This window comes from Pristis pectinata, chromosome 9 (assembly GCF_009764475.1).
Source record: "Pristis pectinata isolate sPriPec2 chromosome 9, sPriPec2.1.pri, whole genome shotgun sequence".
Taxonomy (NCBI): domain Eukaryota; kingdom Metazoa; phylum Chordata; class Chondrichthyes; order Rhinopristiformes; family Pristidae; genus Pristis; species Pristis pectinata.
This window is the reverse complement of record NC_067413.1, coordinates 33,291,168-33,318,430: the sequence shown is the minus strand read 5'-3', so window position 1 is coordinate 33,318,430 and position 27,263 is coordinate 33,291,168. Positions and strand designations below refer to the sequence as shown.

At 40.0% G+C, this 27,263-nt stretch overlaps 1 protein-coding gene across 2 annotated transcripts in view; it reads right to left on the bottom strand.

Moving 5' to 3' along the window:
* Positions 1 to 20,783, bottom strand: part of fam91a1 (family with sequence similarity 91 member A1) — a 42,912-nt gene extending 22,129 nt beyond the window's left edge. Inside the window, exons 1-11 of one of the 2 annotated variants that reach the window (XM_052023967.1) lie at positions 20,512 to 20,783; positions 14,812 to 14,896; positions 13,605 to 13,756; positions 12,804 to 12,861; positions 11,713 to 11,780; positions 10,972 to 11,085; positions 9,776 to 9,866; positions 8,977 to 9,039; positions 7,103 to 7,209; positions 5,771 to 5,809; positions 4,002 to 4,114 (exon numbers count right to left, since the gene is read on the bottom strand). In XM_052023967.1, the coding sequence (XP_051879927.1) occupies positions 4,002 to 4,114; positions 5,771 to 5,809; positions 7,103 to 7,209; positions 8,977 to 9,039; positions 9,776 to 9,866; positions 10,972 to 11,085; positions 11,713 to 11,780; positions 12,804 to 12,861; positions 13,605 to 13,756; positions 14,812 to 14,896; positions 20,512 to 20,583 (962 nt within the window). In that variant the 5' untranslated portion in view covers positions 20,584 to 20,783. The remainder of the gene's footprint in view (positions 1 to 4,001; positions 4,115 to 5,770; positions 5,810 to 7,102; positions 7,210 to 8,976; positions 9,040 to 9,775; positions 9,867 to 10,971; positions 11,086 to 11,712; positions 11,781 to 12,803; positions 12,862 to 13,604; positions 13,757 to 14,811; positions 14,897 to 20,511) is intronic. The other variant, XM_052023968.1, reaches the window with a different exon arrangement.
* Positions 20,784 to 27,263: the final 6,480 nt, after the last annotated feature.

Here is a 27,263-nt window from a genome sequence, read left to right as displayed (position 1 = left end):
CTCCAGTACTAACAGAACTGATCAAATGTTATCGGTTGATGTATCACAAACATGCTTGTATAGAAATGCTCTTAAGCAGGATTTGATCTGACAAGATTATGGAACTATCTGATAATGTGAGTTTGCTTTTACAGTACCCATGTACTCTCTTGGAACTTAAACAGCAAGTAGCTAATAATCAGAAGTTTCAGAAATACATTCATAAAGATGCAAATTAAAGTTGATTTCTCAGAAGATGACAAAGCAGACAACACCTTCCTGATTTTTCTTCATCAAATTCACTTTGGTGTAAATAAAAATGGTCAAAATAAACTGAATAAACTCCAAACAATAAAAGCAGTAATTTTAATTTGAAAAGAATACAGGTTAACAGAGGCCAATAGAAAAAAAAATGAAAAATATCCAAGGAACAAGGAAAGCCTGGCTTATCTGCATCTCGTTTGTATACTTGCAACAACCTTGCACATAGCAACATGCCAGTACAGCTCGCTTATGCATAGACTTGCAACTATCAGGAAACATGAGAAGCCAGGGCTCTCTTCTCCATAAAGGCTGATGTGCAATTTGACGAAGGGTCTTTAAATTTCCAAATATGAGTGCATAAGAAATAATAGGAGTGGGCAACCTGGTCCCTCAATATATTCTACCAGTCCATTTTCCTGTCCTTTCTCCATTTCCCTCCACTATCCAGAAATCAATCAACATCACCACTGAATTAAATCCATGACCAATACTCTACATCCCTCTGAGGTACAGAATTCCAAAGATTGACCATCATTGTGTGAAGAAATTTATCTTCATTTTGGTCCAAAATGGTCTACCTCTTTGACTTTTAACCCCTAGTCCGAACTCCACAACCACATCTATCCTACTGAGCCCTCTAAGTGGCCACCCACCTCTCATTCTTCGACACTCTATTGAGGCCTGGTCTATTTAATTCCTCTTCATGTGACAGACCTGCCATCCCAGAAACGCATTTGATGAACCTTCACAGCACTCCTTCTAACAGTAAATATACCAAATTTTAGACAAAGACATCAAATTTGTACACAATACTTCCGGTGTGGTCTCACTAAGGCTGTATATAATTCTAGAAATACATCTTTACTCTTGAACTCATATCCTCCAGCCATAAAAGACACCATCTGCCTTCCTAACTGTTGCTGCACCTGCATGTTGGTGGGATGTTTCCAACTGTGGCAGTGAGAGGGTCGATAACTAGGGGCCATAAGTAAAATAAATCCATCTAGAAAACAGAATTCAAAAGAAAATTATTTCAACAGAGCTAACCTTACCACTGCATGGAAAAGTTCAGGAAAATAGCATACATTTAAAGTGAAGCTAGAAATGTACATGCAGGAGAAAAGGAAGAAAGTTGTCTTGAAAGGATGAAATGAAACCAAGATAGGAGAAATCTGGATTTAGTATAAATACTAGGTAGGCTCAGCTGAACAGGCTGTCATTAGGGTGTAAATTTTATGACAGACAAATTCTAAGAGATAAACAGTGGCAGATACTCAAATAGCTGGTCTATAATGCTCAACAGGAGTTTAGCTCAAAGAGGGATTCCATGAGAAAGAGGTACAACCTGCAATTAACAGAGGTGGTAGAGGATAATGTTATATTGTAAACTAGGGCAATCAAAGTGGCAAGGGCTAGTGGAAGCCAGAGAACTGGGAATTTTTTAGGATCCAACAGCAGAAGACTAAAAAGTTCATAAAGGAGAAAATGAATTTGAGAAAACTTGCATGTAATATAAAAACAAACAGTAAAAGTTTCTATGGCTATATAAACAGGAAGAGGCAGTTAAGGTAAATGTGGGGCATCTAGAGAACAAGGCTGGTGAATTAATTAACATCAAACAAAGAAATAGCAGGCATGTTGAATATTTTTTTTAAACATCAGTCTTCGCCATGGAAGACATTACTAATATCGCTAAGAAGCTAGTGGGAGAGTCTCAAACAAGGGGTCATAACTACGAGATAAGGGGCAGGTCATTGAAAACTGAGGTACGCAGAAATTTCTTCTCTCAGAACGTGGTGAATCTCTGGAATGCTCTGCCTTGGTGGGCGGTGGAAGCTGGATCATTAGAAGTACTTAAAGTGGAGGTAGACAAAAATATTTGCTAGATCGATGAATAGAGGTGTATGAAGAAACGTTACAGAAGAAAAGGCCAGCATAGATAAGCCATGATAATATTAAGTAGTGGGGCAGGCTTGGAGGGCCTAACAGCTTAGTCCTACTATCTGTGTTCCTGTGTGACAAATACAAAGTGGGTTGAAGACAATGAGAACAGTTTAGTGTATACTGTTATGTCAAAGATGTAATGAAACAAAAAGGGCACAGATTTTCTGTACCAAAAATTTAATTTCTCATTCTCTCTTAATGCTGTGGCTCAGGATTAAAATAAATTATGCATACTTTACAAGATAAATAATCCAGATCACAGATGAGGTCCCCATGATTGGGAGTAAATCTCCTTAGAATATTTCATATCAATGCATCCAGTAAACATACGAGTGAGAAGCCCCTACTAATTTTTCAGCAGTTTGCAATGATATACAATAATATCAAAGCAAGTTATGCATCTGTTCGAGATCACTCAGCAAGCTACAAGACACTGTTTTCGACTGGGTAAACGTGCCAAGGATGAAACCCCAAAGTGGCCTGATGTGACAATTGGCAGAATAGGTGTTATAACTGAAGACCAAGTATTACCACATTCAGAAATCTCAATATGGAGGCCACTAAGAAAAAAAAGAACAATAATATTGAAGGTATTTTTATTTTTGATGCACATTGGGGAGGGGGAGAAAGACAAAGTTGTTGATAAGAGAAAATTGCATTAATGATCTACAATTAAAATGGTTATATAATAGAAATAGAGAGTTGCATTTAACTGGTATTCTGCACTAGGACTATTAACTTTTCCTGGGATAAGCACGTAGGTGCAGATGAAGGTTACCGCTTAAAATGAAGCCCATTACAGAGTGTCACTGTAAATTTAGTATGTACATACATACGAACACACAAAAGAAAACAGGAGTAAGCCACTTGGCCCCTCAAATCTGCCCTACCATTCAATATGACTATGGCTGATCTGCCCCACGCTACAACTCTTCTCTGCCAATTCTACTTAGACCTCAATTCCCCAATCTTTCAAAAATTTGCCTCCTCTTTAAATACTTCCAATAACCTGGCCTCCACAACCCTATGGGATAGAAACTTCCAGAGATTCACTACCCTCTATGAGAAGTAATTCCTAACCTCCAGTTTTAAATGAGCATCATCATGTCTGCTTGTTTGACAGTCTCCTGCTTGTGGAAAAATCTTCATATCTACTTTGTCAAGCCCCCTTAAGATCTTATATATTTCGATAAGATCATCCTTTGTTCTTCTAAACTCAAGGATGCAGGTCTTCCTTTTTTACACCTTTTAATCCATTGGTGATAAAGACAACATTCTCATCCCAGGAATTAACCCACTGAATCAATTCTGGACTGGCTCCAATAATAATGTATCCTTTCTTAAATAAGGTGGTGTAGCGGTTGCTACCGCGGAATAAAACAAGACTCACTCGGAGGATTGCCAAACAGAACTGGTTTATTTTCCCGCCTTGTGCGGGCCCTTTAAGGGAGAAAAACTCCCGCCCAAAAAAACCGGCAATGACGTAAGTCCTACGTCATCAGGACTTTCCCGCGCGCGGGTTCTCCCCGTCGCTCGGAAAGACGAGGCCCGCCGCCATCTTGGGCCTCGTCGCTCCGACGCCGCGCGACCCGACTGCCGAGCCGGTTCGCCCGACTAGACGGTGAGTCGCCACAGTGGCACATTTTGAAATTAGTATCCATTGAACAATCTTGCCTCAGTATACCCACCCATTTGTCACAAATTAGCTAAGATTACTTCCAAGCCAAATTCACACTCGTTACCTTTCCAGTTAAAGGGATATGCACAAATCTATAGTCGTCTGCATGTAGATCAGCGAGAAATCTTTCCCTTACTTTAATCTGTTGACTGATGGAACATTCCTCCACGTTGGGTGAAGCTGATCTGCATTTATCACTTGTCCTTTTCTATGTGCAAAGCCCAACCGGCAGTATACTGACACTGCATTCTGGGTAGACAAAAATAACATCTCCGTCAACATTCAAATTAATCAATTTCTGCAGAATTACCATGTAAATAAGGGGTATATTGGGATATCTCCCTTTTCAATAATGGCATGATTTCTTTGGTTACAGTAACAGCTACTGGAAAACAATTAAAATACCTGAAATCGCCTACGTAAGCATGTCTTGTTATTATTACATCTCCCTGACAGTGACAGCACTACAGTCCCCCAGTGATGTAAAAACAGCATGACAATTTTATGGGGGTTGTTACGGGAATACATGTTGGCTCAGGAATTTAGAGTCAAGAGTTAAATAACACGGTAACAGATCCTTCGGCCCAACTCGTCCAGGCCAACCATGTCTACTTCAGCTAGTCCCATTTACCTGTTTGGCCCATATCCTTCTAAACCTTTCCTATCCATGTAACTGAATAAACATTTTTCAAATGTTGTAATTGTACCCGCCTCGACCAGTTCCTCTGGCAGTTCATTTCATATACCCACCACCTACTGTGTGGAAAAAGTTCTCTCAGATCTCTCAAATCTTTCCCTTCTCACCTTAAACTTTTGTCCTCTAGTTTTAGACTCCCCTACCCTGCGAAATAAACTATGACCATTTACCTTATCTATGTCCCTCATGATCTTATGAACCTCTATCCTCCAAATTCATTTGAAGAACAAGTGAACTAACATTAGCATCTCTCCCTGTACCAAGGCAATAGTTACTTTGATTGCCTACATCGAGAAGGCCATGTAGATCGAACACCAAACATCAAACTTCCAAAACACACTATTCAGAGCTATCATAGGAAGAGATTACCAAATAGATAGAGGAAAAGATTCAAAGGTGTGATCAAAGCCTCCTTGCAACATGTCCACTAACACCTGGAAATCTCTGGACCATAATCACTCACAGTGGAGAGTAAGCATTCAGTGTGGTAGCGAGAAGTACACAGAAATAATGGAAGCAGGGACCACCATGCATACTGATGTAGAACACTATGATGCTGGAGGAACTCAGCAAACCAGGCAGCATCCGTGGAGAAAAGCAGGTGGTCAACAATTTGGGTCAGGACCTTTCCTGAAGAAGGGTCCTGACGCAAAACGCTGACTGCCTGCTTTTCTCCACAGATGCTGCCTGGCCTGCTGAGTTCCTCCATAATTATAGTGGTTTTCATCTAGATTCCAGCATCTGCATTCCTTTGTTTCTCCACCAGGCATACTGCCAACCTGCTTACCCTATCAGCTACCCCTGCCTAGTCTTTGGTTCCCACATTCGTGACCCTCGAACAGAAGGAGAGAAAAAGAAAAGAAACAAAAAAAAAGTAGATAATAATGGGATAATTTATAGTTTGTGTTGGATAAAATCAAAAGATGTAATTAATTAGTAAAATCCTATTTTTATCAAATGGCATTTAAGAATCTTTACTGGTATTTTAAAAATTCTATTTATCTGCCCATTATATTGGGAGAGGTGCACAAGAACTACTCAAAGTGGTGTATAAACATGCGACACCTACAGTATTATCTTACCATTTTGAAAACTTTAGCTTACTCTGGACAACTTAAAAATGGAACAAGTCTAAAAAGGTTAAAAATACTCATTTTAAAATGCCTAGTGATCAGAAACTTAGTATATATTTTTGCATAGCAACATACCTTTACAAGGGATAGATCTATCTCCAGCACATTTGCCAACTGAAAAACATTAAAAATCATTACATTATTGACAGGTATAACATAAAAAACAAAAATCAGTAAAATATAGGCTGCCGAGTCTGTGCAAAAGGTGACTCTCACCCACATTAATGACCACTCTGCTCCCAATGTTTCTATCATAGATGAGACCATCTCTGACTATTTTCCCATATCTTTCATTGCTCATGTCCACCATTCCCTCCCAATCTGATTTCTAAATGGCCCCTACCCTATAAATACCCAAAGTCATTGAAACAGTATTCTATATATCCTTTATATCCTATATATCATTTCTTGCCTGCTTGGAAAGTCACAATATTGCCACACCTCCATGTAACTTGATCTCCCAATCTACCTTGTCATAGCTCGTTTACCTGCACTGCACTTGGTAACTGCGACATAATATTCTACATTCTATTTTCTTTTTACTACCTCGATGCGATTATGTATGGCATGATTTGCCTAGATGACACGCAAACAAAGATCTTCACTATATCTTGGCACACATGACAATAATAAACCAATACCAATAATTTTAATTTCCTATCATTACCTGATATCCATTTAATTTATGCTAATCACTATTTATAGACCTGATGTTACCTCCTATAAAGCACCTCTAAAACTGCACATGGTATAGCAACTACAGCCAAATCATTGTATAACAAACCATTAACAATTAATTCTTGATTTCAGTGCTTTCTTTTTAAACACAAAATTCAATAATCTGATTTTAGAAACTAGATTTCACCGTTTTCTTTTCTAATCTTATCCTCTTCTACGTCTTCAATGGAAGTTTCTCATATAAACAAGGATACAAAAGTCAAACTATTTAAGTGTTTCAAAGAAGAAACAAGAAAGTAATTGAATTTATGGTGCATCTTTTATGACCTCAAGACTTCTCCAAGTGCTTCCCAAGTAATGAAGCACCTTTGAACTGCTAGCAACAATTTAAGAAATCTTGTTAATTTTTCCATTGCTAATTTCTACAAACACCAATGAAATTATAGACAACGTCTGTTCCAATAAAGATCTGTTGACCGAAGGATAAAACTGGACATTGGAAGCCACTGCCCTGCTCTTACTCAAAGAGTGCTGTGGGATTCTTTACGTACACCCTAGAGAGTAGACAGCGCTTATGTTCAACAGCTCATCTGAAAGACGACACCTCTCACAATTCATCACTCCCTCAGTAACAAAACTCTTCTCTTCTTTATAAAATTCTGTTGCTGCTTACTTGTAATGGGAAAGAAAATACATTAAACAGCATTGCTATTGTTTTAGCCCCCCTACCTCTGCAACATTGGTTTGTTCATCGATAGAAACAAAAATCTTGTAGAGAAGCGTTTCAAAGTAATCACCTTGCACCCTGTTCATCACAAACCCTTCCAACGGTGGAACTAAAAAAGGAAAAAATATTCAAAATGGATTTTTCAGCTCTCAAAGCTTAAATCACTGAAATGCTTAATTTGAAATGAATTACAAAGCTGTATGTTTCCCCAAAGGAGGCTTATATAATCATTTTGCCTCATTGTTGCTCTCAACAGAGCTTTACAATAAACCAATCAATAGCCTTTCATTAAGAGAATGATGAACTGCAAGTAATTCCTTCTGATATTATCCCAGTCTAAAAATATTTATTCAATCTACCCTTAAAAATCTCTAATTTCACACCTTGCATCAGGTTTTCTCCCCAATATCATCCTATTTTAAATTAAAAATTGTTAAACCTTGCTCAGGGACTCAATATAGGTGGTTGGTGATATCATTGTCCAATGTGCATTTGTTTAGAGGAGGCAGGAGCACCAAAGACTGAATACAGTACACAGGTTGGAAGTGTTTGTGATCCTGGACAGCAAGAGGGGATGAATGGACAGGTGGTACTATTATGAAAAGACTCAAGGATAACTGTCCTGACATAGGGAGTGGGCAAGGTGCAAACTGATGCTTGGGTTGAGGATCCACTAACACAAGGGCAGCAGGATGGTCTGTCCACTAGCCATGCTGCTGGGGAATAGGAGCCTTCCATTGCAACTTCTTACACCTGTTCTAGACTTTTTTTTACTTACCCCATTTGCACCCCCTTAAAACCTATTGAACACCTTTATCTCTAATGGAAACACATCAACCCTAAACGTTATCTCTGTAATTGCTTGACCCTTTTTCTACAGTATTTTTTTTCCTTTTAACTTCACAAACAACCATCTGCTTTTGGTGACGTCACTGAGAGGCGAGGATCAGGACTGCACAGAAATTCCCAGTTCACCTTCAGGCAGTATCGTGGGATCTTTCATGTCCACATGACCATAGCAATGCTGCCTCAGTAGATTTGTGCATCTTTAAGGTACCAATATTTTCCCACAAATACTTCAACAGTGTACAACTTTTTCAGTCCTGCGCTTGTGACCTTAAGTTATGAACTTAGTACTCGAGTGAGATTAGAGTCATCCACCTTCTGATGTGAGGCAAATGTTAAGAATGAATTAAATGCACATTTAAAAATCAGAATAAAGGATCACTACTGAAACCTTATGTAAATTAGGAACTTTCTTTATACTTAGCAAAGATGTATCTGTCTCTATCTGTGTTCAAATTGTCCATTGCAAGGATTACAAAAGGAGGAACATTAACCCTTGGATCCCATCAAGATTAAGTCACACGCTTCCTATGAAGAATTGTAATTGAAAGTTACAGGGGAACCTTAGGAAGAATTTGGTAATCTAGTGGCATAATTAATGAGTCATAGAATGATGTAGTGCAAAAGGAGACCATATGGTCAATGTGCTAGCTCTTCCCATATCCAACTCCTCTGCAAGTCTTTCCTCTCCAAACATTTATCATACTCGAGAGTTAATATTGAATCTTCCTCTCAGTTAACATATTCCAGGTGAAAACAATTCTTTTGCCAGTTTCCTTAAATTTAAGGTTACTGAGGCAAACCAGTTTCTCTTTAATTACTCTACATCAAAATGTCAACATTTTGAAAGGTGAAGTAGAGATTTGAAGAACAAACTTCTTTTTCAGCACTTCCCCTTAATTTTTTGACTGAGGAGAATAATCCTAGTTCAAATCACTGTTAAAATAATCAACATAAGGGATTGATTAATTCATAAAGCCACTCAGACCACATGGTCCTTTGTAAGGTTCACTGGAAGCAAAATGCTCACCTGCAATGCAGCTGTCATCAGATATTGGTACATCAAGGTAAATGAAGCCTTTGTTGTACAAACCTGCAAAAGCAAATTGTCAACTAATTACAAGCAGAAATTGTTATTTACAAGCAGACAAGTAACAAAGGGGTTTAATACTGAGTAATAGAACTGCACCCTTCATTTTAGGGATCTGATTAGATACATAGATCTGATTAGATATAGCCAAAATGCCAGAGAAGACCTTTAATCAACAATCTGGTACTGAAAACTACCACCTATTCAATAATTAAATAATTGTATTTCCATCCCCGCCCCCCCCCCAAAATCACCAGCTAAATATTAAATTGGGGAGTCTACAGCTGGGGACAGAGGATTATCCATTTCAGAGTAAGGAAAGGAAAATTTTCTTCAGTCAAGAGGGCTGCAAATCTTTGAAATTCTCTACCCCAAAGGGATGGGAGACACGAGACAAGTATACTCCAGAATAAGATTGATCTGATGTTACAATGCAAAGGAAATCAGAAGGCACAGGAATGAAGTAGAATTTAGGAAGGTGGGCTGTCATGATCTCGCTGAACATCAAAGCAAGTTGAAGGAATCACATGGTCTCTTCCCTCCTCCAGCTCCAGTTAAAAACATACTCAGATCTATCCTTTGTTAGTCCAACTGGGCAACCTTGCAGACCTTTGCTGAAATCCACCTGCCACACGTTGGCTCAACATGTAGTTGATTCAGCTATTGAGGGCAAGGTTATAGTTTCAGGATTCAGCAAGATAAGTTTTATAGTGAAGACATTCCTAAAGGATATACTCACCAAGAACCACATTGTGTTCCAGTACTCCAACCAACTGAGGTCCTGAATCAATAATTTTATCAATAGAACTCTTTTCAGGCCCAGAACAAAGCTAGAAAAATAAAGCAATTCAGATGAGAATCATAAAATACCCAATCAGAAGTTTCAAAAAACTACAAAGTTGCCAGTTAGTAATACCGAGTTGTAGATTGGCATATTCTTGGGTCCCTCAAAATTCACACTTTCAGACTTGAAAACAGGGACAATCTGATTTTTCCAAGATTGAAATGTGCCCCAATTTCTGATCAAACACTTAGTTACATTTTCATTGTGACCTATGACCTTCTGCTCTTTTGACCCTTAAATGATTTGCCCGCCAAGCTCTCAGCTTCAAATGAGAAGTTCTTACTTCAAAACTGCATCCTCAACCCAACTGCTCACTATTTTTCTCCTTCTTACTTTAGTTCCCAATTTTGTTTTGCCAAAACATCCCACTAACACATCTGCTGTTTCGCCTCTTGGATCCCTGGCCACTGTGGATATTTTGAAAAACTTAGTTACTTCACCATGTGCATTGATGTTGATTGATTGTCAAGGAAGTGGTTGAGGCAGGGATATTAACAACATTTAAGAATGTACTTGAACCAGTACATGGATAGGAAAGGCTCAGAGTGATATGGGCCAAACGCAGGCAAATGGGACTAGCTTGAATAGGAATCTGTCGCCATGGACAAGTTGGGCCAAAGGGCCCGTTTCCGTGCTGTATGATCCTACGACTACGTCCCTCTGCACCCACATCTTCTATTCCCACAGGTCCAATCCTGACTGAACATCCCTACCGAGAAAGGGGACACTTTGTTGGCTGATTGATTGCTGATCAATTGCTGATTGATAACCCTCTGACATCTCCTCCAAATCCCTGGGCTCTTAATGAATCTGTTATCACTTCCCAGGTCTCAACTCCTCCACAACCTCTAAACCAACAGCTCTCCAACCTCACACAGCTCAACACAAATATTCAGGATAGTCACATTGCACCCAATATGTCACCCTATTATGCCACCAAACTAACTTACCCCAGTGCTATATTGGATCTTAGTCTGTATCTTGTGCTCAAGCACTAATGCAAATCTAATGCTTTTTGACCACGAACAGTGGAGCACCAAACTCAGCTTCTGCCATTAACTATTACTTTTACCTGCTTAGTTTTCCCTTACCTTGATATCATCTTCTGTGATGAAACCAGCCTGAACCACCCACCATGGCTCAATAGTAATCTCTACAGGCTTCACTGGTAGCAAGTCACGAGCAGTTTTCCTCCTGAAAAATTTCTGCAATAATAATTGTTCAATGAAATTAGTGAACTTCCATTATATGCCAAATAAATACTGTTTACAATTATCAAAAGTCAACATTCTCAAGCAAAGTAATTTTAAAAAAAAACATATTACACATTAAAAATACTGGCCTCAATATTCTGCTGGAAAAACAGAAGATCTACTATGACCTGCTAGTTTTTACACAATTAACTTGGCAGAAGCAAGGGACTCCAAACGTAGTCTGAGGTACAGCATTTTGCTCTAGTTATTGGCTTTGGACTGCTGGATTCCTTTGGAATCCAACAGGCCAGTGCAGACTTCCTCACAGCTTCCCAAGAAATCTGCCAGCTGCACCCAAGAGGAATTAAAACACAAAATGATGGAAATACTCAGGTCAGGCAGTGTCTCTGGATCAGCAGTCCAGATAGTTGATCATTAACCCAGCAACATAACTGCTATGCTAACTTACCTTTAAAGTTTGCACTGATATAGAATGAACTCCAGCACATTATAAAGAGCATAACACTGTTCTATTCTGCATCTGATCATCTTCTACTCAATAAATACCACTTTCCAACAGAGAATCACATTAAGCAAAAAAAATTCATATTCCTTCAAATTAATTACAATGGAACTTACTTTTGATGATCTACATTGATTCATGAGGTCAATATACTGGTTCCTTCCTATTCCCAAAAGCCTTAAACCTATATTAAAATAATCCATGTTAATTAATAATGTTTAAAATGTTTAAAGCACCTTCAAGATTAGCTCTGCTTTCTCTCATTTCAGCCAGTTCTTCAAAAGCCAAAAAGTTTTAATAAAACAGTTGCAAAAACAAAAAAAGTCACATTCTTGAAAGTAAAATATATACATCTACAGCAATTTTAGCATGGTAAAAGATCCTAAACACTTCAGAGAGGCATTTATCAAACAGAATTGGTACTAAGATACTTAAGGTGACTGAAAGCTTGTCAAAGAATGAGGTATTAGAGGGATTCTTGAAGGAGACAGAGACAGAGGTATTTTGGGAGGGAATTAAGTTTGGGATGGTTAAAGTACTGGAATCAATGGTGGCTTAAAGGAAACTAGGTTTGTACTGAAGCATAATTGGAGAAGAACAGAAATCTTAGAGGATTATGATTGGAAGAGGTGTTTGTAGAATATGCATTTCTGTCAAACCAATATTGAAACTAATTAGTAAAATAACTTAATGGCATACTTTGAGCCACAGTTATTTTCAGACTGCTAAATATTTGTATTTTATGGCTAAATTTTTGACCAAACTACTACAAGAGGAAAGATTCAGTCAAATTCTGAAGTCGCTTCAAAGTTCCAAATTTTATATTCACATCGTTATGACATTCACATTATATTTGGCATAAACTGTTTTAATTCTTGTCATTGCTACAGCAGTTTATTCTGCAGAACTTCATGATCTTTTTTCCTTGAAAAAATTCTGATTTTTTTTGAAAAAATAAATTTAAAGTACTACATTTATTTTTCCAAGTCAGGTTTCAATCCCTGACCCCATCTTTCACCCCAGAAAGTGTCAAAAACTGATTCTACACTTTAAAGTTCAAATTATCTAAATTCGGCTGCATGTGTTCTAACTTGCACCAATTCCCACTCTCATGTCTGTTGTTTGTGGGAAGCACTCTTCTAAACTAAGAGTTAAAAATCACTTGCTCTCCTGATAGATGGTTCTTCTCCATCACCAAAAGACTTACAATCAGCAGCTGTGAAGTTAGGTAATGAATCATAACTTTTTTCGCTGTTCATGATATCCTAAAAAGAAAAAGAAGAGAAATTATATAAATTGAGTAATGCATAATGACTGACAGCTGCATTACAGTCCAAAAATAGAGAGATCTTGTTCCTGAATTACAAAACCACGAGTAGAAATCAGCCTACTCACAAGGATTGACATACATGCCAACTTACCAGCTTTGGAAGCAATGGCCAGATTTGAATGTGCTCTGGCAAGTGCTATATTTATAATCCAAAACTAATTGATTTTTCCTACATCTATTATTAGTACTCCATTAACAGTGTTTCATCTACCTTAATTTCAGAACATTTTTCTATGGAGTACTGTATTAAGTAGTAATCAGATACTGAGAGAAAACACTAAGGGGTCAATAAACAGATTTACAAGGTTACACTTACAATAACAATCTTAGATCAAGAAAGTTAGGACGAAGCTCACATGCAGCATAAACACCAGCATGGACCCATGGTGAAATGGCCCATTTTTTGTGCTCCACATTCTATGCAGAATAGTGGGTAATAGAGCACAGCAGAGGCCCTTCAGCCAACAGTCAGCTCTCTGCTCGTACCAACCAATTAATCCCATTTGGTTAGAACTCTGGGCTCCAATGAATGGAGCAATGGGATCCTAAAGGATGCAGGATTGCATCATTAAAACAAACACCCACAAACGAACAAACAATGAAACCGCAGATCTCCTGGAGTGTGCGCAATCTTACGGGTTGCCTTACAGCTTCAAGTTACTGAATTCTTAAACTCACCTCCATAATTCCTATATAATAGGAAAAAGGTGTGACCCGCAATCCTTTCACCATTATGTCAGATAAATGGTATGGATACAACATGAGATGTTCTCTGCTATACTTAAATAGCTCTTCATAATATTTGCGTTCATCTTTCTTGATGTATCTAACTGGGGACAGGGGGGGAAGTTCAAATTAAGAGAAGATAGTCAGCAAGGCACACAAATTAAAACCACTACAACTTGCATTTATATAGTCTTTTACAGAGCAAAAGATGGAGGCATATCAGTTTTTATCAGTTAAAATTAAACATGACAAATGCAAAACACTATGCCTGCTGGAAATTCAAATTAAATAAAGGAAATGCTGGGCAGGTCAGGCACAAGAATCCAGTTTCATGTTTCGGGACAGTGAGGTTTCATCGGCAGCAACACACAAAAAGCTAGAGAAACTCAGCAGGTCAGGCAGCATCTATGGAGGGAAATGGACAGATGACATTTTGGGTGGAGACCCTTTATCGGGACTGGAAAGAAAGGAGAGATGGGGTGGGGGGGGGGAGAGCGTGGGGAACAAGGGGTGGAGCAGGAGCTGTCAGGCAGGTGATAGGTGGATCCAGGTGACAGGGGTGATAGGCAGGTGGGGGAAGCAGGAGAGTGGGAATGATGCAAGAAGCTGAGAGGTGATAGGTGGACGTGACAAAGGGCTGAGACAGAATCTGATAGGACAGTGGACCATGGAATAAAGGGAAGGAGATGAGAAGGGGAACCAGTGGGAGGAGTGTGGGTGATGGGCAGATCAAGAGGGCAGGAGAGGGGAAAGAGATGGGGTGATGGAAGGTTAGGTTTTAGGGAGCATTTATAAGAGGGAATTCCAGAGCTCAGATCTCAGGTTGTTGGAGACGCTGGAAATTAGGATGCATATTCTACGAACTTATTGTGGAAATGATCTCCTGACCAAAGAATTTAGAACAGTTTTTGCCAAACCAACTTATGCTTTAAGTAAAGAAACACTAAAATTGTAAATTTAATTTTCTGATGTATTTGGACTGGAGAAAGAATGGCAAGAGTGTTTCGTTATTAAATAATACACAATTCCAGAACACTAGACAAGTTCTGCAGGATTTATAACTTCTCGTTTCTCTTGACGGTAAGGGCTTGATACTGAAGCACATACAGTTTATAATATTATAGGTCAGACTTCATTGAGAAATTATTGTCCTGCTTACCCAAGTTAGTTCTATATCGCAGCTGATTGCGGATGCTGTAAAGCAGAACCTGTTTCTCATACTCGCGTTGAGAGTTCCCAAGGCTCTGCAAAAGATCACATTCCTTAGTAATTATCAGAACTTGATAAGCATATTTGCACAAGTGAAGCAAATTCCTATTTAGTTGCAAGTACAGATCACAATTAAGAGTGCTGTTTTGGACAAATATCACCAGATAATGTTTTAGCCATGGGTGTTGAAACCTCGGTATTAACCAGAACGGAGAACTTCCTTTTCCTTTGAGTATACTGTAAGACCTTCTGCTCTGAGGAGCAGATGGGGCCTTGATTCGACAAATGACATCTTAGAAAGTGATGGGATACTGCAGATCAATCCAGGACATCTTCAAGAAGGTGGCATCCATCAATAAGGACCCTATCAGTGATAATAAGTCTGATTCTGAACTGGAGATTAAAAACAGAACCTTCAGATTCAAGAGAAAGGATTGTTACCCGCTGTTTCACAGATAACTTTACACGTCTTCCTGATGGCGAATAATTGCAAGGCACTTTCTTGCAGATTAAATTATGGGTCATCTGATTGATACATACAGAATCGTAGTTTGATCTTAAAGATTTATGTTGTACTTTTGATCCATCCATCATGGCAAAATAATCTGAGAAAAAGTAGAGTATTGGATGAATTTGCACTCTTGCACAGATCTCAAGGATTTGGATTCAACTTGTATTCTAGAAACTTAAGTACCAGTCCAGTCCTGGACTGAAGGAGTGGGGCATTCTTGGAGGTACTGTTGTTCAGATGAGGTGTTAAAACAAGGCCTTGGGTATTGTCTCATTGGACACAGAAGATCTATAGCACTATTTCAAGAGAAGAACATGGAAATTTTTCCCTTCAGTCCTGGACAATATTGACCCCTCATCCAATATCATTAGAAATTAGGAACTGAGGAATTTAGCGGATGGATGAACAGCAGGCTATCAGTAAATATTTTTAAGGGCACCAAATTTAAGAGCAGCAGAAACCACTGAATTAAATGCAGAAGTGGGCAGCAATGAACCACAAAAGATACAAATCAATGAACTCATACTGCAGAAGGTACATCAACAAATCAATAAATTAAATGGAGGAAGGGCCACTGACAAAGGCAAAATAAATGCATTGGGAACAAGTCGAATAATTCAGCAGTGGACAGGTCATTAAATTTACAGAGCAGCAAATAACAGGGAGCTCACAAATTCATGGAGTACCAGGCACTGCAACATCTCAAAAGATTAATGGGTAAAGAAATCATAAATCAACTTAATGACACTGCAGGCACACCAACAAATAAATAAACTAGCAAAGTAGAATTAATAAATTCATAACTAGCATGCCAAATCAATAAATGAAGCAGCATGCAGCAGTGAATTAATAAACTCATAAGGCACAGCAAATAAGTGAATTAGGAATACAGCTATAAAATTAATAAGTTAACAAGTAGCAGACATCGTTGTATTAATGTGGGATCAGATACCAGTCAGTTATTGAGGAATTGGGGATGGGGCTGGGGTTTAGAAATGCTAGAATGTACAAGTTGGAAGTTCTAGTTTATCATTCCAATGATTTGACAAGCACTTCATCAGACAGGTCCTAGGAAATAGTACATGAGATGAATCTGCACTCACCCCAGTCAGAAGGTTATGGGTTCAACACCATCGCAGGGATTTGAGCACAAGATCTCAGGATGTGCTGCTCTGTCTGAAATGCAATCTTTTAGACAAGGCATTCAACTGAGATCCTAATTAATCCCTCAGTCCACTCCAGGTAAAGGATTCCATGAGACTACTTCACTAATAGGATTTGGTAAGCCTGCCCCAAAATGGACAGAAAGCAAGATTCAGTAAGGAGTACTGTGACTTCCAAAGGCCACAGCTCAAAGGCGGCAAATGAGGGCAAGTCTGTTAATGAGAATGGACAGCTATGCATCCACCCAGTTGGTTAGCCAATCCCACCCACTTCAAGAATTGTTTTTTTTAAAATACACAATAAACAGTTGACTGAAAAATACCATGTCATGCTTTGTGTGGGTAGGGCAAATGGTATAGAAATTCCTGTTGAATTTCATTAGCTTTTAGTTAACTAGCTCAACAATACCATCTGCAAAAGGAGTTCTGAAACAGGGACCACAAGATGATTTCGATGGTCAACCAGAAATACTGCTCAGGAGGGTGTCAATCATCTGACTGTTCCCTCGGCCTGCCTCTGCTTCCTGATGATAGTCATGGTTTGACAAAACATTCATTGCTTGAGAGGCTGGAGATGTAGGCTTCCTGCTCACCAGAAGGAAGGCTACCATATTATGCTGATGCTGCCTCTTGGTAAAGACTGCTTTGAGCTTTGGCCTTTGGAAATCGCAGCTCTTCTTACTGAATCACTTTCTGCCCATTTTGGGGTAGGCTTACCAATCCTATTAGTGAAGTAGTCTCATGGAATCCTTTACCTGGAGTGGGCTGAGGGACTAATTAGGGTCTCAGTTGAATGCCTCGTCCAAAAGATTACATTTCAGACAGAGCAGCACATCCTGAGATGGTGCTTAAATCCCTGCGATGGGGTTGAAGCTGCAACCTGCTGACTGGGCTGAGAGCAGATTCATCTAATATGTTATTTCCCTGGTCCCGTAAAACTGGCATTTTGTAAACAGAGTCCTCTGCACATCTCTGACTGACACCCAGTCACAAACACCTGCTTTTTGGTTTGGGTAAATGTCTCATGTGCAAGAACTGAAAGAATGATTAAGGAAGTTCCAACAAGCATATTTACTATGAATACACAAAACAAATGCCAGTTATGGACACATTTTAATTCAACCATCAGCTATTTGGTTTTCATTGCACTGGAAGTGGAAATGAAGCTTGACAGCAGTACAGAAGTAAAGCCCATTAAATCTTTGAAACTCTTCATAATATGAAGATTTCAGATAATCCAGCAGGAAATACATGAGCATTCCCATTTTGAGTAGCAAATTTCTTGGTACTAAAGCAAAATTTAAACTTATTTCTACCGATGCTCAAAAGCTCAGTCCCTTCCTATTAATTGACGTTGAAAATTGGTTAAGCAAAAATACATTGAATACAAATGCTAAGGAGTTTATAATGTCATGTGTCACTGAAATTGTAAAGGGGAGCCACTGGCATTGGAAAAATACAATTTAAATGTCACTGTCAAATGAAAAGTGATTTAATGCAGGAGACAGGTTTGTAGTGCCTTGATTGGCAGCATACTATTAGCTTTGTTAAAAGAAAACTTTTATTAAAACAGTCTCAATTGTGAACTTTACACAAGTCTGCTCCATCAGAGTCCACAAGTCAAACCTCTGAAAGCGTTCATACTTTTGGATTAGCCAATTGAAGCACATGACAAAATGGACACAACCACGTTTTATATTAAAAAATACTTGCGCTGAGAAAATACTCTAAAACTAGGGTTCAGAAATACACTTGAATTTTCCTTCCAAGATATTTCAAAATTGTAAAGAACTTCCTTACACAGGTACTTTGCACAATACAAAGCTGAAAAAGAGAATCGTAATGGCTTCAGGATGCTCTCAAGCAGCCACTGAAGTACGTTAGAACTGCAGTTGTTATAAATGTGGGATTTGTAGCAGTCAATATGCGCACAGCAAACTCTGGCAAATAGAAACAAGATAATAGCCAGAAGTGTTTAACTGATTATGATTAAGGGATCAGTAATGAGAGAAACTCTGCTCTTCTTTGAAATAGTTTTGTTGGATTTGTAATAACCACCCCAGGAAAGCAAATACTCAACCGCAAGTTCCAGGAATGCCTATTCTTCAAAATAATAGTGTTCTTTCTTTGAAAGAAAACAATCTGACATCTGAGTATCACAACTGAATGGCGAGTTTGAAAAATACCACACTTCATTGTACTGTATGTTCCACCTAAACTTATATTCAGACCATGGATCAGAGCTTGAAAATATGGTAATACAAAATACTGCACAATAACTTAGCAAATATTCACAGTACCCATATTACTTACGAAAGAACCATTCAAATTATTGTGTTGGGAAAAAAAAAAATCACAAACACACACAAATGAAAATATATTCAGAAGTAATACTATGCCTGCTAGAAATCAAACAGAAAATACTGGATACATTCTGTTCTAATGAAAAGGTGGTGACCTCAAACATGAACATCATTTCCTGTTTTTCAGTGCATTCAAGTAGTTTGAGGAACTGGGGATAGGGTTGGGGAACAGAAGTGTACTCAAGTTCTGCCCGAGCACAAGAAGAATAAAAAGAGAGATTAACATAGGATTGCTGCAAATGGGTGGGCTGAAAGGCCTGTTTATGTGATGCATCTATGATTTTTACCAGGACTTCACTATGAGCTTCCCATGCTGATATACACTCAGAAATGCTCTAATTATTCCAAGGGAGGCTTAGATTTCTTCAGTCTTCATTTATTCTAAATTTATAGCAGTCCACAGATCCAACACATGCTGTACTCACCAGATAAAGGGTAAAAAAAAATGAGGTATTTCCCAAAACAGTTAGAACACAGAACAGTACAGCACAGGAACAGACTCTTCAGTCCACAATGTCTGTGCCAAACAAAGCCAGATTAAAGTAAATCTCTTCTGCCTGCATATGGTCCATATTCCTTCATATTTATTTGTCTATCTAAAAGCCTCTTAAATACCACTATCGTATCTGCTTCCACCACCACCACTGGCAGCCTGTTCCAGGCACCTACCATTCTCTGTGTAGATAAAATTTATCCCTATCACCTTAAATGCATGTCCTCTCACATTAGATATTTCTACCCTGAGAAAAAGATTCTGACCATCTATCCTATCAATGCTGCTCATTATTTTACAAACTTCTTTCAGGTCTCCTCTCAGCCTCCGACGCTCCAGAGAAAACGACCCAAGTTTGTCCAACATCTCCTTACAGCTCATACTGTCTAATCCAAGCAGCATCCTGGTAAACCTCTTCTGCACCCTTTACAAAGCCTCCACGTTCTTCTTGGCAAATTAAATCAATAGCTCCACCCAATAAAAATTCCAATAGTTTCATCCAGAGAAGCTCTGCTTTATAACATGAAGTTCCAGTTTATGTTTAGTGTGTTTTTCCAAAAGGTACTGTGGAAAAGTACTCATTGCCCTAGGCAATTTTACATAATTAACATAATGCTGCTTGTGGGATCTAACAGTGTACAAATAGGCTGGCTATTACTTTTGCAATTCCACTGTACAAAAATGGGATGGTTGCTGCTTCTAAGATTTTGTCGTGCACAGACTGATTAGTGGAATCTTTGTGCATGGATGAGTTGGATGGTCCATTTGACATCTTGCTGTGTAAAAGTGGTCTGGTTGACAACTTCTAGGTTCCTGTTGGCCACAAGTAGATAAACTAGTTACTTAAAATCTTGCCACGTGCAAACAGCCAAGCACCCTGACTTCTCCTGGGCTCTTACTGTATGCATACAAGCACCCTGGCTCCTCCTGGGCTCTTGCTGTGCATATAAAAACCCCAGCTCCTCCTGGGATCCTGCTATGCACACAGTCACCCAAGCTCCTTCTGCGTGCTCACTGGGCGCAGTTTCCCGTTCCCCCACAATGACAGCGGTGCCTGCGGCTCCGGAGGGCGGGAGGGTCGGGGTTAGTGCTGGCTGTCGAGATGCAGGGCCCGCCTCACCTGCCTGACGTTGGCCGGCAGCTTGGCCCACGGGTAGTTCTGGCGGATGTGAAACTCCACGTCGATGTTCATGGCGAGCGGCCTGTCGGGCTGGCACCACCGACGCCGCCTCCTCTTCAGTCCATGGCTGGGGCTCAGCTGTAATCCCAACGGCTGTCGGAGCTCGCACTTTGCCGCACCCCCACCAACCGACCACCAGCTTCTCTCTCTCTCTCTCCCCACACCTCCCGCTCACCGGCAACCTAACGCCATTGCGGCCCACTCGGCGTACGCATGCGCCGACCCAAGACTCGGCGCAGACGCACTCAGGTCCAGTCGTTAGCGGCTGCCCCGGGGTGTTTAAAGGGACAGCGAGGTGTTGCTGTTGGCTGTCAGAGAGAACGCCCTGCAATAGCATTGTGACGGTAACAGCTCAGTCAAAGTCGGGTTTATTGTCAGATGCACAAGTACATGTATGAACAACTGCAATGAAAAACTTACTTGCATCAGATAAGCAGCATTCACAAGAGAAACATAAATTATACAAAATGAGATGAGCGATATCTTTATTAGTCACATGTACATGGAAACACAGTGAAATGCATCTTTTTGTATAGTGTTCTGGGGGGGGCAGCCCGCAAGTGTCACTATGCTTCCAGTGCCAACATAGCATGCCAACAACTTCCTAACCCGTACATCTTTGGAATGTGGGAGGAAACCGAAGCACCCGGAGGAAACCCACACAGACACGGGGAGAACGTACAAACTCCTTACAGACAGCGGCCGGAATTGAATCCGGGTCGCTGGCACTGTAAAGCATTATGCTAACCGCTACACTGCCGTGCCTGCCACAATTAGAACAAAAAAAATCCAATGTAGTGCAAAATAATCATAGTGTTGCTATACTGAGGTAGTGATTAGAGTTGTGCAGGTTGGTTCAAGAACTGAATGGTTGGAAGGAACCTAGTGGTGTGGGACTTCAGGCTTCTGTACCTCCTGCCGGATGGTACCTGCAAAAAGATGGCATGGCCTAGATGGTGGGGATCTTTGATGATAAATGTTGCCTTCTTGAGGTAGCACCTGATGTAGATACTTCCGATGGTGGGGAGGGATGTGCCGGTGATGTATTGGGCTGACCCCACTACTCTCTGCAACGATGGATCAGATCCACAGAGGAGCAAAGTGCGAACCTCCCAGAAAAAAAACGAAAAAGTCCATCCAAGGGGTCCCTTATATCTTATTCACCCTATCAGAGACATCCACCTTGTCCTATCCATTCCTCCTCCACTCTTGCTGCAGCCTAAAACCAGCTTGTTTTCCCAGTTCCGATAAAGGGTCTTCAAAATGAAACTTTAACTCCAGGGGTGCTGCTTGACTTTCTGAGTATTTCCAGCACTTTTGCTTTACCTTATTTGGATGGCACACAAACAAAAGCTTTCCACTGTATCTCGCTACACATGACAATAATAAGCCAATTACCAACTAGATTTCCAGCATCTGCATTTTTTTTTATTATTTCCATGGCCACCTTTGAATGCAGGAACTCAGCAGGCCAGGCAGCATCCATGGAGAAAAGCAGGCGGTCAATGTTTCGGGTCAGGACCCTTCTTCAGGTCTGAAGATAGGAAAAGGGGAAGCCCAATATATAGGAGGAAAAAATAGAACAGTGATAGGTGGACAAAAGTAGGGAGGCTGGGTGGGGACAAGGTGGTGATAGGTAGGTCCAGCATCTGCAGTCCTTTGTTTCTCTTTGAATGCGTCAAGCTGTGCTAGATTCTGGGTAGGCAAGCTCCAAATATCATCATGAGCTGAAGTTCTATATGTCCCTGGTATGCAACGGATGGGTCTGGCTGTGTTGCTGCAGAACATTCCACTCAGTTGGACCATGCTTTATCCTCTATCCTTTGTAGTAAGCATTGTGCTGAAGAACACCAATAATCACAAGCCATTCAGGCAATGATCTGCATTGAGTCCTTGCTGGAAAAAGAGACAAGTCATTTGGCAGAATGTCTCATCACCAAGGCTTTCAAACAACCTAAAAAGACCTTTGCTTGACCATATCAGATCCTCATTACACGGAGCCTCAGCACCATTGCATGCAGCCCTCAAGGCAGATGCAATGATGACGAGACCATCAGCCATCCCCTTCTGGTATGTGTGTTTGCAAAGAAGGTCTGCAAAGAGACGCAGTGGTCTTTATCAAGCTTCCCCATGGTAACAGCAATATACCCTCATGTATCTCTGCTCTGAAGCTACTCCCAGGCTTGCAAACTGAAACAAATACCAAATACTGCTGGAATATTATCAACTCAATGATAGATTCCTTGTAGTCTGCCTGAAGTCTGCTAGTCTTCCACTGCAAGGAGCTGTTCACAACTCTTTGTTGCAGACCGGCACACTGTAAAGTCCAGGATTATGTGCTGGGGGACGGACTGAAGGTGGTGCCGTCACCACAAAGGTTCCATGGGAAAGGGCACAGTTTAGAGTCCCTCCCACCATTGCATACCGGGGAGTTGGAACTGATGCAAAAACTTCTCAGACTGTTTGGTGAGGGAAATTATGTGAGAGGAAAATTGATATCATGCCAATAAAATGTGAATTGTGCATGTAAATGGAATGCTCCGACAGTACTGTAAACATTTCTGTATATGTATGACTGCTTTATATCACTTTCTCAGTAATGGATTCAGCATTTTTCTGACAACTGATGAGGTTAACTGGCTTGTAGATGCCTGTTTTCTGCATACTTCCTTTTTTGGAAGGTAGTGTTGCATTTACTGTTGTCCAATCCTCTTGGACCATATCAGAATTGACGAAATTTCAGAAAATCAGTGACAATAGAATAGAACTAGACAGAAGGAAAGCATTGGGTCTATCATACCTGGGCTGGCTTTATGAAATGTTGGCCACAACTTGCTTTTGTATAGCACCCTTAATGCAGCAGAACATCCCAAGGTGCTTCATAGAAGCACTATCAAACAAAATATGATATAGGTCATGTGTAGGGACAATAGGGCAGGTGACCAGAAGCTTCAAAGAAATAGTTTTAATATGTGTCTTAAAGGAGGAGAAAGAGGTAGTGAGGATGATGGGGGAAATGAGTTAGTCATTCCCCACTTCTTATCTCATGCAAATTTCTCCACGTTGGAGTCTTCTAGCTTCCAAACCATGGATATTTGAGCAAACACTAGCAATATACAAAAGCAGCTGACTCATAGTAGTGGTTTCATTCAGGCAATAAGACCTGCACATTTTCATTGTTAGGGGGATAATATGCAAGGCTAAACTGGGTTGCTCCTGTGTTGCCAACTGAAAATCAAACAAAGGTGTTCTTTTAAATGGGAAGACCTAATAAAGAATTTAACCACAGAAACAAAAGGAAACATAACTAGAAAGTTTGACTGTTACATAGTCATTATGGCGCTAGAGCTCTTAAATAGTTAACGTGTGCTCTCATTCAGTGAATCAAGTGCCAGACAATGCTGTGGACAAGTCTTTATCAGAAAGTCAGGCAGACAGAGTATGGCTTCACACATGCTCCCCTGTCTCCCAACAATGGCCATGTCCAATCAAGCCCAGAGCAGATGGCTGAGGAGATCCTCTGACTGCACTCAGTAGCCAATGGTCAATGATCAGAAGCAGGGGCTACATTGAAGTCTGCAATTACCAGCAACCTCTTCAACTATCAGTCTTGTACTCCGTGAAAATGTGGGACATGGACTCATCCAGATCACAAACATTACAGGTGGCTTGGGAGTCTCAAGCACATGTATCTATTGGATGCAGCAGCCACCAATACAGAATTATAAAAGTGCAAAAGAGATTTACCAGAAATGAGGGACTTCTGTTTTCATTGAATCAAACAGAACAGAAGGAGGCCATTCGGTCTACAATTCCTGTGTCAGCTCTTTGAAAGATCTATCTGATTAGAACTTGTACTCCCCTTGTTACACCTACAGGCATCCAAATTTTGACTTTTCAAGTATTTATCCGAGTGCCCTTTTGAAAGGTGTTATTGGATCTGCTCCTATCTTTGTTTTAGGCACTGCTCTCAAAAACTCACTGCATCAAAAATATTCTCCTTTTCTCTCCTCTGATTCAGTATGTCACTAAAGACTCTTACAGATTTCTATGTGCAGTGGAGAGCATTCTGACTGGTTGCATCACTGCCTGGTATGGAGGCTTCAAATGCATAGGATCACAAGAGACTGCAGAGGGTTGTAGACTCAGGCAGCTCCATCACGGGCATAACCCTCCTCACCATCGAACACATCTTCAAGAGGCAATGCCTGAAGAAGGCGGCATCCATCACTAAGGACCCTCACCATCTGGCACATGCCCACTTCTCATTACTACCATCAGGGAGGAGGTTAAGGAGCCTGAAGACCCACACTCAGTGATTCAGAAACAGCTCCTTCCCCTCTGCCATCTGATTTCTGAACAGTCCATGAACCCATGAACACTACCTCGTTATTCCTTTCTTATGCACTATTTATTTATTTCTGTAATTTATAGTAATTTTGTCTTTGCACTGTACTGCTGCCACAAAACAACAAATTTCACATCATATCAGTCAGTGATAATAAATCTGATCCTGATTATGATTCTGATTCTATCACTTGAAGTAGCTCCCTATCACTCTTGTGGAAAACTAGAAGGCATAGATTTAGGAAGAGGCCAATCATCTCATTGAGCCCACTCTAACTTTCCATTAGATCATGGCTAACCTTAATCTTAACTCTATCCCCATACTTTCATTCCATCTCTCTGAATGCCACCTAAGTTAGAACATCTTTCTCTCTTTCTTTTCAGAAATTACATGCAACAGCAAAGGTGATAGCACTAAGGACACAACTATAAACTATCAAATCAAATGTGCAAATCAATGTTTCTTCCAAAAGGTGCTGACAATAAAGTCACGCAGATCTAGTTGTTCTTTCAATGTCAATATAAATACTCTGTAATTTAAATTAAAAACACCTTTGATGCACTTCGCTGTAAGTTATTTCACAAGGTGATCAATTTATTGTAGAGAAGATTGAACTTGCATTTCATTAACAATAAAATAAGATAGATATCTTTATTAGTCACATGTACATCGAAACACACAGTGAAATACATCTTTTGTGTAGAGTCTTCTGGGGGCAGCCCGCAAGTGTCACCATGCTTCCGTCGCCAACATAGCACGCCCACAACTTCCTAACCCGTACGTCTTTGGAATGTGGTATTGAGTATCGATTTACAACCTCATCCTATTACTGCAATTTTTGGGTTACCAATGATGGATTCTGGCCACTTATCTGCCTCAGCTTGTCATATGATTGCATTTGTTACATTAATAGCCAGGAGATCCATTCTATTTAAATGGAAAGATCCTAAACCCCCTACTACATTCCAATGGTTTTCCCAAACTATAACATGTTTAAACTTAGAAAAAATTAGGAGTGGTACTATTGAGCCTTCGGTTAAATTTGAAGAAATTTGGAGCCCATTTATTCAGCATTTTCATATGATGTAAGCCGACCTTTTCCAAATTCTTTTCAATAACTTTCTATTCGAATATAGAGGAGCGGAGTTAATGACATAATAATGCTTTTAACCAATGAAATACGACAGCCCAGTTTTTGTTTATTATTACTATTTGGTTTGTTATTGTTCTTTTCTTTTTTGCTTTGGGTTTTTTTTCATGCAATCAAATTTCTTTTTAAATCTTTTCCATGCTCAATTATCAAGAGATTGGGAGGTTCAGATTACACATTTTACTCTTTGTGTCTGTATATGTTAACTGTTATTATTGTAATCCCAATCTCTTTTTATCATGTGTAGATTTACTACTGTAATGTTTATTAATTTGAAAATTAATAAAAAGATTGGAAAAGAAAGGAATGTGGGACGAAACCGGAGCACCCGGAGAAAACCCACGCAGACACAGGGAGAACGTACAAACTCCTTACAGACAGCGGCCGGAATTGAACCCAAGTCACTGGCGCTGTAATAGCGTTACACTAACCGCTACACTACCGTGCCTGCCCACATGCTAAGATGCTTCACTGGTGTGTTATCAGATATAATAAGAAACTAGGCCACAAAAGGGAATGGTAACACAGAAGACTGCTTTAGGGAAGAACCTTGAGGTGGAAGGAGAGGGTGCAGAGCTGTGGGAAAGTAATTGCAGTACCTAAAATGCAGGTGAATGATGGGGGTGATATAAGTAGGGGACAAACAAGTGACTAGACTTAGAGTTCTCAGAGAGTTGTATGCCTGCAGTATGTTAAAGAGACAGAGAGGTGAAGCAATGGGGAAACACACAAAGGAGCTGGAGGAACTCAGCAGATCCGGCAGCATCTATGGAGCGAAATGGACAGTCGACGTTTTGGATCGAGACCCTTCATCTGGACTGGGGGCAATGGGGCATTTGGAAACCAGGATGGGAGGTGTAAAACTGAGGCAAAGCCAGAGTGGTTGCTAAGGTAGTTCAGCAAGCATAAGGATGATGGGAAGTTAATTGAAGTAGAATCAGTGAATTATTTAGAGTTTACACCAGAGCAATTTTTAAGCCTCAGTGTCTTTATTTATAGTCCACATGAACCTCCTGTCACCTTCTCTTCATCTAACACTACCCACATATTAGAAAAGGCCAAACATAGTGTAACTTTGTGAAAAGCTCTATGATTTTTTTTGCAGCTGCATGTCATGGAAATCATTAGTTAGTGCAACTGTGAACTGGTACTGACTGTTTAGTGCTGATAGGGGAATTGACATTATTACACAGA